Below are 20,583 nucleotides of genomic sequence, written 5' to 3'. Positions count from 1 at the left end.
TAATAATTATTCACTTGATTTTATTATTTCCTTGCTTACCCCTGCATGTTTTACACATTATCTATTAATGTTCCAGTTCCGGAACCATATTTTTTCATGTATTCCTTCACTCCATCCCACTCTTTAATTATTCTCTGTTTTGAATGGCCTCTAATGATTGCCATCAATTTTGCCATTCCCACAAACTCACAGAGCTTCCTTTGCCATTCTAACAATGATGGTATTTTCTCCCCCTTCCAATTCTTCGCGACCAATATTCTGGCCGCTGCGTAAAGGAATACATTTTTCTTATCTCTGGGGATGTCATTAGATATTAGGCCTGACAGAAAAGCCTCTGGCTTTTTGATAAACGAAATCTTAAATAGTTTTTTCAGTTCCTCATAGACCTCATTCCAATTTTTTTTTTTACAATTTTACATCCCCACCATGTATGATAAAAGGTTGTTTTACACACAAAACTCATTAAGTCAGCAGTTTTGCCACTGGCATCAAAACTTTGATCTTTTGGTGTGAGCAAGCAAAAAAGGGAAGGGAAGTTTGTGTGAGGCAGACACTTTGGGCAGGAAATGTGCGCCGACAAATGAAACGGTGAACCTGAATCCTTGCCACTCTTAACCAGAAGTGTCTGTGGCATTCTCATGCAAGCTTCCTGTCTGACATTGAGCTGGCTGCTTCACAGTGTGGAAACGAACAAACACTGCATCGCTGGGCACTTTGATACAGTTCTGATATGAGCAAGGCGGACAGGAATTACTAACAGTGTTTACAGCTGGGACTATGACTCCCATCGTCCATGACCACTAGCCATGCTGGCCAAGCTGATGGGTCCAACATCTGGAGAGCCACTGGCTCCCCAACCCTGGTTCATAGGATTATGAACCCTGAAGGAATCAATAAGCCATACTAGTTCATACTTCTGTGGGCTATACTTTTAATTTTCCTTATGTAGGGTGAAACTAGACGTTACCTTGGCAGAAGGAATGGGACTGCATTACACATGCCAATTCCTGCCTCCAAATGCCACCCCCCGGCCACCCCTGCAGGCCTCCCCACCCCTTGCTGAGCTCTGGTTTAGTTGATGAGCCTGACTGTGGGGAGGGAAACCTTTAAAACTGGGATTGCTAACCTTGACCGGACCCATGGGCATATTTGCAAACTGGGGACACTGCTGTGGACACCAAAGGCACACTCCTCCTTGCCAGTGGTTAGACTTGAATAAGTGTGTTTTCACTTTCTTCCAAACAAAATTGGCTGGGTGATCTTCCTCAAGAGTGCAGCTGGGGAGGGAAGAGTTAACCTTTCTTCCCCAGCTACACTCTCCCATGGACAACGAAGGGCTCTTTACCAGTGGCACAGAATGGGCAGGGTCACAGGGGCAGTTACTCAGGAGTGCAAACTCTTAGGGGCACAAAATTTTAAAGAAGAAAAATAGTACAGTGGTACCTCAGGTTACATATGCTTCAGGTTACATACGCTTCAGGTTACAGACTCCGCTAACCCAGAAATAGTGCTTCAGGTTAAGAACTTTGCTTCAGGATGAGAACAGAAATCGTGCTCCGGCGGCGCGGCGGCAGCAGGAGGCCCCATTAGCTAAAGTGGTGCTTCAGGTTAAGAACAGACCTCCGGAATGAATTAAGTACTTAACCTGAGGTACCACTGTAGTAGTAATAATAAATAAAAAACAGTGCACCCTCCGCCTCACACAGAAAATCTCCCCATGTTCGCATGGGTAGACTGAGGAGAGGATTTGGGTGATGGCTGATAGCTATGGCGCCCTCTGCATGGGGTGAGCTATTGCCCCTTCATTCCAGCTTATCGGATGAGTGGTGCCAAGGATACTTGCCCTGGGCACCAGAAATCCATGCTGCGCCACTGCCCTTTACAAGCCTAATCTACTTTGGAACAGATCGTGTGTGTGTGTGCGTGTGTACACATGTGTATAAATTATGTTTACTCACAGATCGGTTATACCGTGGTCCAAAGATTCTTCTTCAGTTTGGCTTTCATTGTGAACCAAGTTGTCTTCCTTTATCTGGCCCACTTCCTCGTCGGTGATTATATCAAACACGGCATCATCTGTGGGTTTAGAGGCTTCATTTGTAACTGTACCACAAGAAAGGACACAAAACAAGAAAGTGTTATTATGCTGCATATAAAGTAAGGCAACATAACTTCTCAGTGTTCATTATAGACTTATGGGACTTGAAGGGACATCAAACACTGCCATCTGTACCAAAGCAGACACAAGGATAGAATATGATCTGAAGTCCATAGGAGATTCTTTTCCAAAAAAATTGATCCCATTTATACACAGGAAGGACTCACCCATAACTCTATGGACCAGGGACAGTGGTGAGGCTAGCAGGCTTGATGGTGGTTCTTCCTGGCTTGCGTTTGATCCCGAATCAACTGAGATGGCACTTGCCTTTTTAAAGCAAGCCCGGCAACAGCGCTCCTTCTTGCCAGTATGCTCCGACATGGCATAGTTGTTGCAGCAGTAGTAGCAGAAAATGCGCCCACACATTCTAAAAATAATGGAATTTTAAAAGAGAAAAGAGTTCTTCATGTCAAAATGAAGGCATTCAAGGGATACAATATCCAACATGCAGAAAGTGACATTCTTCATAATATTGCCAATCTGGATTCCCTTTGAAGTCAATGGAAGAACACTGGGTTTTATCCAACATTGAGTAAATCCATTGAAATTAACAGACATGACTAATTTAGGCCCATTCATTTTGATGGGTCTACTCTGAGTGTAACGTAATTGGATGCTGAGTTAAATATACACCTGAAAGGCCAACTATATCAACCCATTCTCCAAACCAACAATCCTTTATAAAGTAATTCCTTTATATAACATTGCAGAGAGATTAATGGGGAGCAGACCAGTGATAATTTGGATTGTCATTTTTTTTCCAGATTGAGATGAGGTCGAGTCTGGAAAGATCTCCATATCCACACAAACAATGCTTTTGTCCCACAGTCTTTTCAAGCAGAAACCACAAATGCATTATGAATGCCACTTAAGGTAGAATTTGCTGTAATTCCAAGTGACACTATTTACAACGGCACTATTTAGAAATGTGGTCTGAAAAACTGCAGTATAACATCTTGTTGATTACTTGTCATCCGGCCAAATACAGTTGCTCACAAGTGTTTATCAAGTCACCCCTACAAACTGACCTGCAATGGTGGCGGCGATTCATCCAGCCAAATTCTTTCTTACAGTCTAGGCAACAGCTTACTTCCGCATCACCAAGCCATCTTTGTGCTGCAGTGAGTTTCTGCTGGAATTCCAAAGCATCCGACTTCTGCCAAAGGGCATCCTTGTCTCTTTCAAAGGTGTGCATAAAGAACAATTCATCATCTGTGAGTTTTAGGTTTTAAAAATTCAACCCCAGCCAATCACAGGAAAAACAAATCTCCCCTATTAAGGCAAATATCATTTAAATACAATGGATTCTTAGCTAAAATTCTGGTTGGACGCCATGCTTGCCTTTTTGCAAGCATTCCATATATGACATTGAGCAAGACCATGTGGGTGGGTACGAAAGGAAGGCAGCACATATGATGTGTGCACATAAACAAAACATAGCCTCTCAAGACCATTTCCCTCTACTGTTGCTGGCTATGCTTCAATCTTTCACTTTTATAAGATCTAAATAATAATATGTTATCTATTGCATTTTATCATTCAGAAAATCTGAAAGTCTGCCAGAGAACTGAAAGGAGGAGGGAGGGTAGCACTGGCAGCCACAAATAATCGCCTGGTTAGCAGATCAAGCCAACATTTGTGAACCTCTGTTTGTAAGTTTACTTAATAAAAACTCTGGCTAGGATCTGTGAAGCTGAAGGGAAGTTTGTGAAATGGTGTTGGGGTGAGGTGCGAATCAGTTATCTTAAAGTGTTTTTTTTGTTTTAAACAGATGAACCACAGCACTAGAGAGCCAAGGCCATTATGGTTCCTACAGTGAGATGGTTTTAAATGTTACAGTTTTAGTAGGAACACAGGGCATGTTAGTAATACATACCGATAACATGTGAAGTAGACTCATAATTATGATCAAGTAATGATTACAAAGGGACGCGGGTGGCGCTGTGGGTAAAACCTCAGCGCCTAGGACTTGCCGATCGTCAGGTCGGCGGTTCGAATCCCCGCGGCGGGGTGCGCTCCCGTCGTTCGGTCCCAGCGCCTGCCAACCTAGCAGTTCGAAAGCACCCCCGGGTGCAAGTAGATAAATAGGGACCGCTTACTAGCGGGAAGGTAAACGGCGTTTCCATGTGTGCTGCGCTGGCTCGCCAGAGCAGCGATGTCATGCTGGCCACGTGACCCGGAAGTGTCTCCGGACAGCGCTGGCCCCCGGCCTCTTAAGTGAGATGGGCGCACGACCCTAGAGTCGGACACGACTGGCCCGTACGGGCAGGGGTACCTTTACCTTTTAATGATTACAAATGTCAAAAAGGTTGAAATCTCCCATCTTTATACCATTTCAGACCTTTGTTAACAACAACGACAACTAAAGTGCAACCGCGTGCATGTTTACTCGGAATCAAGTCGCACTAGTTTCAATGGGACTTATTTCCAGGAAAGTGGGAATAAATTAGGGAGGGTAAACCTGTAAAGATGAGCAAAAACTACACACATGTATGAAAGGGAGACTTATTAAACATGCATTGCTGAAATCTATTTAGGCCTTCTGTGTTAGATATTGTTTGGGGGGGGTGTAGTTCTCTGTGGTTTAAAATGTCAAGTGTGACCCACAAACCACAGGACTTAACAAGTGCTGAAGTAATTGCAAAATATGTGGTGAAGATGTATCATTAAGAAGCAAGGTGTGATGCCACTGCCGAGAGAACATTACATTGCATAGAATCTACCACAGATGCACAGGAAACAGAAACAAAGATGGTTCAGTTTGCAAGTAGCCAGTTCTTCTAAATGCCATCAGCAAAGTAACTGAGAACATAAATGAGTAAAGCTTCTCAGATGGGGTGCACTATTGGCCTCGCCACAAACCCTGGGGTCATATTCGTGCTGGAGCTGTGTTGAGCTAGTGATACAAGCAAATTGGCCAGCGCAAAGATTTAGGAGCAGGTGGCCTTAGCTATGCTCCACCATTAGAATCGGAAACCCACAATTTTTTTTTCAGGAAACACTAGGGCAGTGGTGGGCCCCTGGTCCTCAGAAGCTGGACCCCTCCAAACCAGCCCCATCTTTCCTGGGTGATGTCACGGGCTGGGAACTTCAAGCTGCAGCAGTGCCAAATTTAAAAAGGGGTCACTTTTTGAAGTAAAGGACAAATCAGGAGTACACTTCAGAGTGTGCTCCTGATCCTTTCCTTTGAAACTGAGTCACCAGATGTCGTTGGTGATGCTGGGTGATTGACAGAGGGCGGGCCTCGACCACCTGTCCAAATGGCCTGTGGGTTGTCTGTGGGAGCTTTGGATCCAGCCCTTTGGCTGGATCAGATCATAGAATCATAGAATCATAGAGTTGGAAGAGACCACAAGGGCCATCGAGTCCAACCCCCTGCCAAGCAGGAAACACCATCAGAACACTCCTGACATATGGTTGTCAAGCCTCTGCTTAAAGACCTCCAAAGAAGGAGACTCCACCACACTCCTTGGCAGCAAATTCCACTGTCGAACAGCTCTTACTGTCAGGAAGTTCTTCCTAATGTTTAGGTGGAATCTTCTTTCTGCGGCTCATGCACCAGGGCTTGGTTCTCCAGCTTGCATTTTCCATGGCCCAGACTGCTATTTTTCTATGGTCACTGCTAGATTTTTTGCAGAGGCTGCAAAGAGCCAGAGGTCATGCTGTTCCTGCTGAATTAGTACTTGAGCCATAGATGTAACACTAGGTATCACTTCACAATACAGTGGTACCTCTACTTATGCGTACATATACTTCGGGATACGCATGTGGCAAACCCAGAAGAATTTTTCTGGGTTTCGCCCAGCATGCATGCGCAGAAGTGCTCTACCACACTGTGCGCATGCGCAGAACAGGCACTTCCAGTTGCGAAAACCTCGGAATCCGATCAGATCCCATCCACAACTGGAGGTACCACTGTACATAGATGAGCTACCTTTTGTCCAATTTTTTACTCATATTTTTCCCTTAAACAACAACAACAAAAATTAGCTTCAGAGAAGCCTTAGTCTTAATAAGATTAGTTACATATTAAAAAAGGTAAAGGTAAAGGACCCCTGGACATTTAAGTCCAGCCAAAGGCGACTATGGGGTTGCGGCGCTCATCTTGCTTTCAGGCTGAGGGAGCCGGCGTTTGTCCAGAGACAGCTTTCCAGGTCATGTGGCCAGCATGACTAAACCACTTCTAGCACAACAGGACGCCATGATGGAAACCAGAGCGTATGGAAATGCCGTTTACCTTCCTGCTGCAGCGGTACCTATTCATCTACTTGCACTGGCGTGCTTTTGAACTGCTAGGTTGGCAGGAGCTGGGACAGAGCAACAGGAGCTCACTCCATTGCACAGATTTGAACCGCCGACCTTTGGATCGGCAAGCCCAAGAGGCTCAGTGGTTTAGACCACAGCTCCACCTGCGCCCCTTTTTCCTTACTTATTAAGGATTGCACAAATGCAGTTAACTTGCACTGTTTTCGTGCAGGCATAGAGAAGCTTGAGCAGCCCCAGGACCATGGGGAGTGGAAAGGGGACATTTAACTATCCTTCCCTGCGACAACCCTTTCTGAAGCTGCTGTTCACATTTCGAGGGGAGAACCCATTGTTGCTAAGGGAAGCTTGCCCTGAAATGCATACAGCAGCTTTGGAGAGCTGATCTTCACTGGATTTTGCCAGGAAACTGAATAGCAGCTTGCATGAAGGTAGGCAATTTATGTTGATTTCCTGAGTTAGTTTCACCTTTGATATTAATGGCGAAATGACGAAGAAATGAGCACATGTATTCCCCCCTCCACTGGAGTGAATGGGGGCATTGGAAGCGTGGGAGCTTCCATCGCCTGCAGAAGATCACTGGATCAGAAACACTGGCTGATCTAAAACTCCACAGGGCATTGATGTGAATGTGGAGCTCCGTGCAAATAATCCACTAGCATTTGAGAAGAGCGGGGTAAGCCCCTGCTGCACAATATTTCACGCTCACACTGGAACCACATGGAGCTTTGGTTTTTAAAATTCTTTATCAAAAAATACTAAATCAAATAAATCCTACATGTGAAAGAGGTTTCAATCAACAGGTGACCACAGGTTGGGATATGAGCGCCACCTTGTGGTTTAAAGGCAAAATTGCTGCTTTCAATGTTTTTTTGAAGTCCCTCCCTCCACTGGAACTCATGTTTCAATTATGACAAGCCAAGGAAGGGGAAATCAGACACTGCAACAGCAATAGCCAAGGGGACACACACAGATCCTCTCTGCTAACAGGAAAGCAAATTGCCTGAAGGGTTTTTGGATCCCCTAACTGCTGCCTTCGACCACATGGTGGTGCCAACCCTCAGTGAGGGTACAACCTGCAGTATCTTGATAATATTTCCTATCAGAGAAATTTTCCTACCAGCGCTGCTGCCACCATGTCTCCTGAGCACCTAGGGCTCAAGTAACAGCTCTGGCTTTTCTAAAGGTAGAACGGTATCATATCCGTATCTTTAACAGCCTTGGGGCTGCAAGGCATTACTCAGTAACAGCGTTTCCTGCCCTGCCAGGAACTGCTGTGATCCAGCAAGTGGGTCTTCATAGTGAGTTTTGGAGAAGGTCAAAAGTTTGAACCCCTGCAGGCCCAAGGAGGCAAAGACTGTTCCTAAATAACGTCTTACTTCCTTGGAGCTGTGGTTGAAGTATTACACTTGGGGAAGGGTTTGGAAAGTCTGTCACTTCCAGCATTCCACAAAAGACCACAATCATGATTATCCTAATATCCTAAACACCATTTAAAAAGGTAAAGGTAAAGGTACCCCTGCCCATACGGGCCAGTCTTGACAGACTCTAGGGTTGTGCGCCCATCTCACTCAAGAGGCCGGGGGCCAGCGCTGTCCGGAGACACTTCCGGGTCACGTGGCCAGCGTGACATCGCTGCTCTGGCGAGCCAGAGCCGCACACGGAAACACTGTTTACCTTCCCGCTAGTAAGCGGTCCCTATTTATCTACTTGCACCCGGGGGTGCTTTCGAACTGCTAGGTTGGCAGGCGCTGGGACCGAGCAGCGGGAGCGCACCCCGCCGCGGGGATTCGAACCGCCGACCTTTCGATCGGCAAGCCATAGGCGCTGAGGCTTTAACCCACAGCGCCACCCGCGTCCCCTTAAACACCATTTGCTAAGAAGTAAACCCAACTGAGCTCAGTAGGAGTTACTTCTGATTTTGCTTGTTTAGGCTTACACTGTAATTTTTTCTTTAGTTGTGCTGCAGAACGTGCCAGGGATCAAAAGACAAGATTTCTCCGTCCAGGTTAGAAATATTTAACGATAAAGCTACCAACCTGAGAAGTTCAATTAACCGTTCTTCAAGGAACTGCTTTGTTCTTGTTAGGTCATCGAGTTCAGCCAGTAATTTCCTTTCGTTGCTTTCTTGGTCTGCTCTCGTCTTGCTGAGTTTCTCGCAGTAGTCTTGAATTTGCTCATTTGCTTTGCTGACTTCCATTTGAGCCCTTAGATAAATATATATATATCTATAATCTTTAACCATTCCTGACCTCAGTCATACCTCAATTAGTACCATGATTAATGTCTTTCCCACACAGCACAGCTACATCACAACATTGTTTCTAGTTTCCCTTCATTCTCAAGAGCATATAATGAATCATTAGAACCATGGCAGGTTTTCAAAAATAATAATAATGCTAGCCGTGGAGGAGAGAGCTTGTTTTTCATCGGGGGGGGGGGGGATTAATTTCCATATATAAGACTTTTTAGATCTGGAGTCTTATTCTTTGTGCTGCAAATCCCAGCTGTTGCTGTGCTGGGGTCTCCTCAAACACCAGGAGCCAGCCGTTTGTTGGTGCTTGTGGAGAGCCCCGCATTGCACTTTGGAGGCCTGACAATCAGCTGATAGGTGAGCCTCAAAGTGCTATGACATCAGGTGTAGGGCAGGTGAGTGTGACTTGACCAAAATGGCCTGGTGGGCCAAATGGAAATGTCTGGTGGACCAAATTAGGCCCATGGGTCGGAGGTTGCCCACCCATGCTGAAAGATAGATCATTATTTCCTTACTTTTCTGTGTATTAGACAATGTATAGATGGTATATTAAAGGTAAAGGGACCCCTGACCGTTGGGTCCAGAAGTGGCCGACTCTGGGGTTGCGGCGCTCCTCTCGCTTTATTGGCCGAGGGAGCCGGCGTACACTTCCGGGTCATGTGGCCAGCATGACTAAGCCGCTTCTGGCGAGCCAGAGCAGCACACGGAAACACCGTTTACGTTCCCGCCGGAGCGGTACCTATTTATCTACTTGCACTTGGACGTGCTTTCGAACTACTAGGTTGGCAAGAGCAGGGAATGAGCAACGGGAGCTCACCCCGTCGCGGGGATTTGAACCGCCAACCTTCTGATTGGCAAGTCCTAGGCTCTGTGGTTTAACCCACAGCACTACCCGCGTCCCTTAGATGGTATATTACACCAGTGAAATTAGCTAAAATGTATAAGACAAATAATAAATGTTGGAAATATAAAGAAAAAGAAGGAATATTTTATCATATGTGGTGGGAATGTAAAAAACTAAAGAACTTCTGGGAAATGATATATAATGAGATGAAAAAGATGTTGAAATATACATTTTTTTTAAAAACCAGAAACATTTTTACTTGGTATTATAGGTCAGGACATTAAGAGGCAAGATGTTAAATTGTTTTTATATGCAACAACTGCGGCAAGAGTATTGTTAGCCCAGAAATGGAAACGAAGAAATTCCGACGAAAGAAGAATGGCAGACGAAATTAATGGACTACGCAGAATTAGATAAAATGACAGGAAGGATTCGTAACCTGTGGGACCAGAGATTTAAAGAAGATTGGAAGAAGTATATGAATTATTTGAAGAGCAACAAATTACGCTAGTAGGACTACAAGAAGTTTTGTAAGGAGAAATACACGAAGTGTTACAAAGTAGAAAAAGATAGAGATATTGGCTATGAGTTTGAAATGCAATAGGGAAGAGAAGAAATGCATACTGAGAGATTAGATTGGAACATTTTCAGACAGGATTGATGGAAGTCAAAAATTTGAATAAGATGTAAAAGTATGTTTAATTACTGTTGAGAATGATATGTTAAAAAAAAACCCTAATAACACACACACACACACACACACACACACACACACACACATATGTGACAAGGTTTTTTTAACTGTAAGAGAAGGATAAAAATTGTGGGTGGGTAGTCTTATACATGGATAGTGATTTTTCTGGTGCTGGCGATTGGTTGCAGGCACGAGCCGTAGCTGGTCAGCTGTGATTGGGTAGGAGAATGGAGTCTGCTGTGATTGCTGCTGTGGATTGGCTAGCGCTGCAGCAGTTGGGCATGCGAATGCCAGCTCCTGTCAGTTCGGCGGTGTTTTTTGGCATCCCCCCCCCCCCCCCCGCAAATACCTCAAAAACTTTATGCATTCCTCCCAAAAAACTCAACAACTTTGGGGGCAATCCTCCCCCCAAAGAGCTCAACAACTCTTGGCCATCTCCCCCCCATTTTCCAAAACTGTAGCCTCCCAAAATAGGGATCGTGTTATGCAGGGGGGCGTGTAATACACGGAAAAATACGGTAATATCCTCCCGTACTGATGATGGTGAGGCTGAGGTTAAGCAATAGCAGCTTGCCTAAGGCCACTAAGTGAATTCAGGGCAAAAAGATTTAACAGAGAACTTTCTGATTTGTAGCTTAGCCTCTTATTGGTCACTACGCTGCATCAGCTCCCTTTGCAAGATTTGAAACTTTTTATATAAAAAACAACAGGATAAACAAAGTTTTCACCTTTTTAGGTCTTCTTTGAGCTGTGTCACCTCCTCATCTCTTTTTTGCTGGGCTGCTTTGTACTCTGTCACCTGATCCATGGCCAGGTCCAATTCCGTGCACAGATCTCTTTTCACAGCCTAGGAAGATGATTTTAAAAAAGGTAAATAACAAAGAGATGTATGGAAGGCTTTTCAGATTCCATTCAAAATCTTTAATAAATTTGCTACTGAGATCTGCACAGATGTGGTTGCAGGGTATATTCAAAGTGCTAACCTTTTGTTATAACCAAAGCCTTATAGATTTTCTAAGTAACAATTTTCCTGTATTTCCCCCAAATGGCCAGCAGAAGCAATATCTAAGTAACCACAGCTCAGTAATCACCAACAGTGGAAGTAGAGATGCTGTGTAATCCAAGGGCTATAGGTAGAACGCAAACTAACAGACACCCCATGACAGAGCAACATGTTTTTACAAGTTTTTTTAAAGAATTGTTATAGTTTTATGAACTGACAAAGCAGTTTTAAAAATACATTCAACACAATATAAAACGATAAAAAGTATAACAATTCTTTTTAAAAAAAACACTTGTAAAAACGTTGGTTTTTACCCTTTTAGCGGCAATCAAGTGTGCAAAAAGAGTCAAAACACAATTAAAACACAAACTAAAAACTCAATGGGTTGAGTTTGGAAAGCTAAAATCCAGATGGCTATATTTGTTCTGCAGTCTCTGATTTTCCAGTGCTTGGGCTCCTGTTTCAGGCAGAGGGCAAAAGGAAATCAGCTGGACCCTGGGGTGATGGCAGGGTGATAAATAAATAAATAATAATAATAATAATAATAATAATAATAATAATAATAATAATTTTTTATTTATATCCCGCCCTCCCCAGCTGAAGCCGGGCTCATGGTGGCTAACAACAATAAAATAAGACAACATTTTAAAATCATTTCATTAAAAAAATTTACTTCAAATCAAATTGATGGCAACCATTGTGTAGAGTTCTGTGAGGATTGCCAAAGGAGGGAGTCAGGCTGTGCCCTGGCCAAAGGCTTGGCGGAACAGCTCTGTCTTGCAGGCCCTGCGGAAAGATGTCAAGTCCCGCAGGGCCCTAGTCTCTTGTGGCAGAGTGTTCCACCAGATCGGAGCCTGATGATGTTACAGGGTGATCTATATGCATAAGGGAGATGATATGCCAAGTTCTATGCAGCTTGAAAACAGGGTTCAAGGGCATATTATTTGTTTTTTAAAAATATGTATGCAAGCACAGAACATGCTGGCTTGCATCTCTGTATCTTGGCCATAGCTTGGCCCCACCCACTTTTGCTGTATTCAGGTTCCTGTCTGTTAAGTGTCAGTGCATATTCACCACTGAAGCACACTGTCAGCCTCAGAGAGAGAGAGTTGCTTCAGTGAGTTTCTTATTTCAATCAGATCATGGACCAACCTGCAGTTCTTTGAGTGCTTCCTTTGCAACATGTGCTTGCTGGCTTTGCTCTTCAACTTCCCGCTTTAATTTTTCGCAGTCTTCACTGAGAGCCTGGCAGGACCCATAAAACACACATCAGCGTTGATTATTATTATTTTTAAAGAGAAGTTATCTGTTTGTCAAAACAAAGAGTTACACGGTTCCTCCCCTTCTTAAAGCCACATGCTTTAATAAATCCGAGGCTAACGATCACCCTTTTTAAGTATTCAAAAGAATGTATGTGTGTGTGTGTTTTGGAGGGGGTGTCAAACTGAGCTTCTAAGGATGCTCTGCTGAATATGCTTTGATACCCAGGTCGCGATCAGGAACGCTGAGAAGACAAGGGTTGATAATGGGGTTTTTTTGTTGACAGATTCAGCCAAAACATGCTGTGAAGTCCTTTCCAGGCCTTCATGCTAAATGTGCAGACACCAGGAGTGGAGGTGGTGGGGCCAATATGCAGGGATACCTGGTGAGAGAAGCATTTCCCCTCCCCACTTTTCTACATACCTCAGGCCCAGACGCTGTGTCAGCTTGGAACTGGCGCAGGGATTGGGCCCAATCTGCCTACCACCCCAAATTGAACTGCTGTGAGTGGCCAGGCTACAGATGCAGCAGTAGCTCTGCCATTCCACAGAGCCTGGGCGGTGGCAGCGACAAATTTAGATTGCAAGTTTTCAATGCTTTTAATTCTTCATTTGAGGAGGATTCTCATAACCATGACACTATAATACAACCATTAAAAAGGTAAAGGGACCCCGGACCATTAGGTCCAGTCGTGGCCGACTCTAGGGTTGTGGCGCTCATCTCGCTTTATTGGCCGAGGGATCTGTGGCCAGCATGACTAAGCCGCTTCTGGCGAACCAGAGCAGCACACGGAAATGCCGTTTACCTTCCAGCTGGAGCGGTACCTATTTATCTACTTGCACTTTGACGTGCTTTCGAACTGCTAGGTTGGCAGGAGCAGGGACCGAGCAACAGGAGCTCACCCTGTCGTGGGGATTCGAACCGCCAACCTTCTGATCAGCAAGTCCTAGGCTCTGTGGTTTAACCTACAGCGCCACCTGCGTCCCAATACAACCATTACACAGGTCTAATCAGAAGTGCTTCTGAAATCAACAGGATGCATTCTCAGGAAAGTGTGTGCAGGGTCTTATTTTAGCAACGAGGACTTGTTTACGTTAATTTACCTTAAGTTTTGTTTGGTGGTTTATGATTTCTGTGCTCAGTTGAAACTTGACTGCAGACAGCTCCTCTTTGCTGGTCTCTTGCAGCTTCTGGTGATGCTTCTCTGCCATCTCCAACTGAGTTTGCAGGCTAGGGAGAGCTGCGTTGCAAACCCTAGACTCTTCCAGTTTGCTTTCCAATTCCTGTTTCTCCTGAGTGAGTCTTGAGAGATCAAGCTGAAGCTCCTCACGTTCTCTGGTGGCTTTATCCTTGGCAGTTCTGAGTTCCTCCATGAGCTGGGACAGTTTCTCTTCTGCCTCTGCCTTTTCAGATGTCAGACTGCAGATCTGAATGCCAAGCTCAGCCATGTCCGTGTTGGTCCTGTGGAGGAGGTCTTTGATCTCCACGTTTTCTGCATTAACTGCTTCCAAATACTGCTTGGCCTTGGACAGCTCCTCTGTGAGGCTCAGCACGTTCTCCTCCAGCTCCACCTTCTGCTGGGCTTCCTGGTCCCTCTTCTTTTGCAGCACTTCCTCTCGTTGGCGACACTGAAGCATTTCCTTCACGTGCTTTCTGTTGAGGACTTCGCCTTGCTCTTTCAGTTGCTGGGCCAGGGTCTTTTGCTCGCTCAGAACAGCCCTCCCAACATCCAACTCTTCCTGCAGCTTCTGCTGCTCTGCTGCTGCCTGTCGAAGCTTGGCTTGAAGGTCCACCATTTCCTCCTGAAGTCTCAACACCTCTGCCTGGTTGAGGCGCAACTGTTCCTCCGAAAGGGCCAGTCTTGAAGCCAGCTCTTTGGCTTCTCTCTCCTGACAAGATGCCTGTTCCAACTGGGCATTCTCCACAGAAGCCTTCTCAGAAACAAGGGACTCAATCACCTTTGTCTGATGGAGGCAGGTTTTTTCTGCTTTTGTCTTTTCTGCCTCCAGGGCTTCCATCTTTTTCCTGCACCTCTCCGACTGTCCTTGTAGCTCCTTGTACCGGCTCTCCAAGTCTTGTAATGCTTCCTCTTTCTCTTTGAGCTGCAGCTTCAGAGATCCTTCATATTCCTTTGAGGAGGACAGGCTCTTTTCCACCTGCAGGCTATGCTCTTTGGTGTTCTGGAGCTCTGTTTGCAGCGCAGTTAAGGACTCTTTGGCAGCTTCTTCACTTTTTTTCAGTTCTTGGTAATCAGCCCGAAGGGCATCCAGCTTTTCTCCCAGAACTTGGTTTTGCCTTGTGGCATTCTGCAGGTTTTCATCCAGCAGCTTGTTCTGTCCCCGGAGTTTCTTCTCCTTTTCATCCACGGACACCACAGAATCTTCAATCTGGCTTTGGAGCTGTTTCTCGGAGGCTCTCAGTCTGGCAACCTCAGCCTCCAGAGAAGATTGAGAAGCATCCAACTCTCTTTGCTTCGCTTCTAGCTTCTGATTGGTTTGCTGCAGCTTTGCATTCTGAGACTTGAGCTTCTCGTTTCCTTCAGAGATCATTCTCAGTGAGGAGCTTTGCTCTGTGGCCTGTTCCTCCATTCTTTCTATTGTCTTTCTGAGATGCTCTCTTTCAGAAATAAGTTCTCTCTTTTGCTCTTCTAAGCTCTTCACTGTTTGACTTAGTTTTGAAAGCTGGATTTCCCTAAACCCAAGTTGCTCCATCGTGTTTTTTACTTCTTCTTCCAATGTTGTTTTTGTAAGCGTGACCAAACCCTCAAGTTTTGTCTTCTCTTTCTTTTCCTCTTCAAGGCTTTTTTCCAAGGATTTTATAGAATCCAACAAGCCTTTCAACTGGATTTGAAGATCAGCCACCTCATGGCCTTTTGCTGTTAATGCCTTCTGAAGGTCTGCCATTTTAGTTGCCATAGTTTCCAGATCACCACAAAGTTTTTCAGATTCTTCCTTGCAGTTGACAGTGAGGTTCGTCAGTTTTGATTCAAACTCTTTCTGTGCCTCGTCCTTTAACTGGAGTTGCTCTTCTGCGATCTTAAGCAGAGAAAGGTGTTTATTATTTAACTCCTCAGCACTGGCCTTTGCCCCTTCCGCTTCATTAAGCTTCTTCAGCAAATCCTCAATCTTCAGTGCAGACTCAAACTGACTGGTGGCTTGTTGTGCCTTTTCATTCATTAGAGCATTGGCTTTGGCGACAAGCTCTTCATTCTTCTGCTCTCCTGACTGCAATTTGGCCAGAAGCTCACTGATGCGGACATCCTTCGTGGACACCAAAGCCCTTGCAGCTTCCAGCTCTTGGTTCAAGAGAAGAAGCTTTGAGTCAGAATCCTTTTTCCCAGACTCCAGTTCCCCCAACCTTGAACAGTATTCTTTTTGCTTCTCAGCGGCATTCAGTTCTAATGTCTGCAGGCACTTCTGCAGGTCCTGAATGGTGTCCTGAGTGCAGTGGGAGATCTCACGCTGTTTCTCCAGCTCCCCCAGCATTTTCGTTAGCCTGGAGTTCTCCTCGCTGATATTCCTGCTCTTCTCTCTTTCTGTTTGCGCTTGCTGCTTCTCAAAGCTGATGGCCGCCTGGAGCTCCTGGTTTTCCTTTTCTAGATGCTGGATCCGATCCTGCAGTTCTTTCTGCCTCAGTTCTGCCTGGTCCAGCTCCACGTGTAGCTCATCAAGGCCCTCAAGAGGCTCAGCAGTTAAAAAACTATTCCCATTGGGGCTGGAGGGGATCTCTTGGGTCTAAGAAAATCAGAAGAAAAATGGTTTTAGTTAGAAGAAGAGATGCCTCTTTGGTATATATTGTATATTCAGCATTTGGAATCCACCACAGGTTAGTATGAAGAAGCCTATGGCTGGGAAATCATCACAATATACAATTAAACCAAAACAGTAGGGCTATTATTTGCATCAAGTTACAATGGCATGCAGCTAAATGACACAGAGTGAGTTCCTCTCAGGAGACCAATTAGAAAAATAACATCAAGTGGATTCTACCGTAATTTCCCCTTTGTATGTTCAGTCTAATGGTAAGGGGTCATTACACATAAGGAAGACTAACAGTAGCACTATTGCTGCTCTTATAAGGAAATGTTGCTGTGGCGTTTGCCTCCTAGTTGGGTCATAAGGAAAGGGTTAAATAAGTGTGATGTGATTGGGAGAGAGAAACTGATAGGAGGAGTTAGAGTTAGAGTCGGTGTTGTGTGGAAGTTAGTTGAGAGTTGGGGAGTTGGAGAAGGAAGAGGGAGGATAAGTCTGTGGGTTAGTCGAGTTGTGTTGTGTTGTGTTGTGTGGGAGTGAGAGGAATTGTTAGGTGGAGTCAGATAGTTAGTTGGGATAATCAGTCTGAAGTTGTTAGGGATGTATAGGACATTAAAGGAACTAAGATTTAAGTTACAGATAGGTAGCCGTGTTGGTCTGCCATAGTCAAAACAAAAAAATCTGGTATCTGAAGAAGTGTGCATGCACACGAAAGCTCATACCAAGAACTAACTTAGTTGGTCTTTAAGGTGCTACTGGAAGGATTTTTTTGTTTTAAGATTTAAGTAACTGACAAGAAAAATTAACTGAAACCATAAACTTGTTCATGCCTATAAAAATAAACTTGATTATTTGTTAATGTTAACAACTGTCTGGACTCCGTGTGTACCCAAGAGAAATGGGTTGGTGGCAGTGAAGAGGCAATTGCAGTGGTGGCACAGGGATCAATAGACCGTCAAACATCCGGGGACCCTGTGTGATCGCCACAGTTGCACATGTAGCCATTTGTCAATATAATTACCTGCAAATAGCTGCTCACCAAACTACTCATGCTTGAAGTGCGGCTTGGAGGCCTCCACTGGTAAGCCGAGGAGCCAAATGAAGGCAATGTTCTCCTGCAAATGGAAGAGGGTTTTAATTATTTTAGAAAGTAAGAAACCACCACCGCCACCATGCACATATTTTGAACAGCTTCCTCTCTGAAATTATCTACTAAAAGCACATCCCTCCATTTGCTCTGGCTTGGTATTATAAACCCCCCAGTTACAATGTGAGGTGCTGCTTTCTGCCTAGCAGCACTATACATGGACCTTCTTCCCCTCTGTTCCAACAAAACAAGAAAACTTCCTGGACTACATCATCAAAGCATCAATTTTGTACATACAATAATGGAACAGAGAGGGGCTGCCTCGCTTCCCTGTTCCGGTGGCAGTCCCCTGACAAAACCATACAAATTATAGAAATATTTCCACCTTAGCAGCTGGTTTGTATTACCTGGCAAACGTGGGCCATGCCGAGTCCAAGTCATAGCCTCTAGAAACCAGATCAAACTGAACCTCTGTGAGTTCGTAGAGGTGACCAACAATATCAGAGCTCATTTTTGAATTCAGGAAGGGACTTCTTGCATAGTACCAGTCACTAAAGAAACAAGGATTGCAGTAAGTAAGCAAAAGCTCCTATCGATAATCGTCAACAAGTTGCAAGAGAATATCAGGACTACTGCATTGTTGATTATGTATTTCCCCAAAATGCTGTGTGATTCCATTTTCATCGCAGCTGTTCTCCCACAAATGAAAGAGCTGCTCCACAGGGAATCCTTGCATGAGTACACAGCATACAATTCTACAAAACGAGTTGAAATGAAGTCCCAATGAAAAGGATGGAGGAGACTTCAGGTGAAATCCTAACTTCTCCCTCCACTCTGTAGAGCAGAGGGGTCACGACTGTATCCGTAACCCTTGCATTCATGGCAGAAGGGGCAGGGGCAGTATGATCGGTCCTGGATTGCACAACAGCAGTGAGACTGCCTCAGGATCAGCAGATCCTGGCCTGGCTTAACCCCACCCCATCCTTGGAATGTTGTGTTTTGGGGCTTTCTATTTGCTCCCGCTGACAAGGATCCCACCAGCGAGTCACCCTCCTGCACACTGGAAGCTGGCTGGAGATCAACCAAGCCAGGACGCATCACAGGCTTAATGGCTTAACATTTAGACTGTATGCAGCACACTTGCTTGCACGCCCCACATATTTCACACATTCTGTTTACTTCATTCCCCTGGCTGACATTTAGGGAACGCAGAGACAGTCTTTTCCCCTTGCATCCCGCAACAATATTCGAGAGATATCAATATTCCTTTCAGTATTGACATCTTTAGTTACTAGGGGCTATAAAAATGTAACCGCAACAGATGTTTTGAAGGACATTTCACCGTTGCAAAGTAACAGTGAATGTGTCCAAGATCAGTTCTTTAAAACTAGATGCAAATTTTACTCCCCCCCCCATTAAGAAATACCTCCCAAATGACACACTCACACCAAAAAAGATGCCCCAGTCTGTGCAATATGAAAACAACTAACAACTCTCAGTCAATTAACTGGCTAGTTAGAGTCATCAATTTAAACTGGGAAGCATGTTAAAAAACAAACAAATTGTTAACTGGTCTTAATGTCACGTATAAGATGGTGCCCACGTGCTGCAATACATCACCAAAAAAGGAAAACCCCTTTTAGCCCTGAGTTCTCCCTGGAAGGACAGATCGTGAAGCTGAGGCTCCAATACTTTAGCCACCTCATGAGAAGAGAAGACTCCCTGGAAAAGACCCTGATGTTGGGAAAGATGGAGGGCACAAGGAGAAGGGGACGACAGAGGACGAGATGGTTGGACAGTGTTCTCAAAGCTACCAGCATGAGTTTGACCAAACTGCAGGAGGCAGTGGGAGGCAGGAGTGCCTGGCGTGCTCTGGTCCGTGGGGGTCACAAAGAGTCGGACACGACTAAATGACTAAACAACATTGTTCTGTATGTAAATTAAATTAATCAGTTGAGTGAAGCTCAGATTTTTTTAAAGCAGGAGACAGTTCTATAATGGATTGCGTCATGAAGTTTGTTTACTTTTGCAAGTTGTGATGATGGCCAGCAGCTTAAATAGCTCTAAAGGGTGGAGGGGAGACAAATTCATGAAGGTCTAAGCTATCAATGCCTATCTGTCATGACGGGTGTACACTCCCTCTAGCATCAGAGGCAGCATACCTCTGAACACCAATCGCTGAGGGCTACAGGCATGTGGCTCCACCACCGGGGGACACAGAACCCTGGACTAGATAGGGGGTCAGATCCAGAAGGGCTTGTGTTATGTTAGAGACAATTTCATCTAGTTCACGATGACTTCATCGTGCACATGACATAATAGGTGTTGGCCTCTGTGGCGTTTGTCCTCCTAGGTGTGTGACATCATACTGGGTTCATAAGGAAAATGTTAACTAATTGTAAAATGATTAACCAATGGGAACCCAAGGGGAGGAGTTAGCGTTAAGAGTTAGGGTGGTTGAGAAGACAGAAGAGACAGAGAGGATAAGTCTGTGGGTTGGGCTAGTCTGATGTGAGAGAGTGAGAGAATCTGTTAAGAGGAGTCAGTCAAACAGTTGAGATAATCAGTCAGAAGGTATTAGGAAGGTATAGGCCGGTAAAGAAACTAAAGTTAAGATACTGATAGGAATATTATCTGAGAAACCATAAACTTGTTAATATTTATAAAATAAACTTGTTTATTTAGTTCACTTTTAACAACTGGACTCAGTGTGTACCCAAGAGTAATGGGTTGGTGGCTGCGGAGAAGCGAGCACAGTGGTGGCACAGGGATCAATAGACCGTTAAACGTCTGGGGACCCTGTGTGATCGCCACAGCCTCCAAAGTTTGTAGCATTTAAAAAAGACTTTATGTCCTTTTCTAAAGCAGGCATTCAGAGGAATAAGTCATTCTCTGTAATCACTGCTACAATAAAACGGATAACCAAATGATTTTCTCAAAAGTCCCTGGCCACCGGCCAATTAAAACCACACACTTGGTGGTTCCTGTTAATGGTTCACCACTTCCCATTCCCACCGTTGCAATTCCCATTTCTTCTTTTCACCTTCTCGGTTTTCTTAGCAGAATGCAAAGCTACTAGTTGAGACAGTTGTTATAAAACCGCTGTAACATTTGGTACATATCCTAGAAATGTTGAACAAAACAACGGCAACATTTACCTTGTTACTTTGGTATTCATAAAACACTGCTGCAAAGTGTCTGCAAGTCTTTGGTGCACTAAGGAGTAACGGAGAAATGCCCTGCCCTTACCAAGGGATGTTCTCAGCTG

General features: G+C 44.7%; 1 protein-coding gene across 3 annotated transcripts in view; it reads right to left on the bottom strand.

The window, feature by feature from the left end:
- The window catches only part of FYCO1 (FYVE and coiled-coil domain autophagy adaptor 1), a 57,050-nt gene that overhangs the window by 21,776 nt on the left and 14,691 nt on the right, over positions 1-20,583 (bottom strand). For 2 of the 3 annotated variants that reach the window (XM_028750546.2, XM_077916405.1), the window contains exons 5-14: positions 20,474-20,580; positions 17,723-17,866; positions 17,250-17,343; positions 13,580-16,210; positions 12,369-12,461; positions 10,942-11,060; positions 8,461-8,628; positions 3,187-3,336; positions 2,326-2,525; positions 1,959-2,103 (exon numbers count right to left, since the gene is read on the bottom strand). In XM_028750546.2, the coding sequence (XP_028606379.2) occupies positions 1,959-2,103; positions 2,326-2,525; positions 3,187-3,336; positions 8,461-8,628; positions 10,942-11,060; positions 12,369-12,461; positions 13,580-16,210; positions 17,250-17,343; positions 17,723-17,866; positions 20,474-20,580 (3,851 nt within the window). The remainder of the gene's footprint in view (positions 1-1,958; positions 2,104-2,325; positions 2,526-3,186; positions 3,337-8,460; positions 8,629-10,941; positions 11,061-12,368; positions 12,462-13,579; positions 16,211-17,249; positions 17,344-17,722; positions 17,867-20,473; positions 20,581-20,583) is intronic. The other variant, XM_077916406.1, reaches the window with a different exon arrangement.

The sequence above is a fragment of the Podarcis muralis genome, chromosome 12 (assembly GCF_964188315.1).
Source record: "Podarcis muralis chromosome 12, rPodMur119.hap1.1, whole genome shotgun sequence".
NCBI lineage: Eukaryota > Metazoa > Chordata > Lepidosauria > Squamata > Lacertidae > Podarcis > Podarcis muralis.
This window is presented reverse-complemented; position numbering and strand designations above follow the sequence as displayed.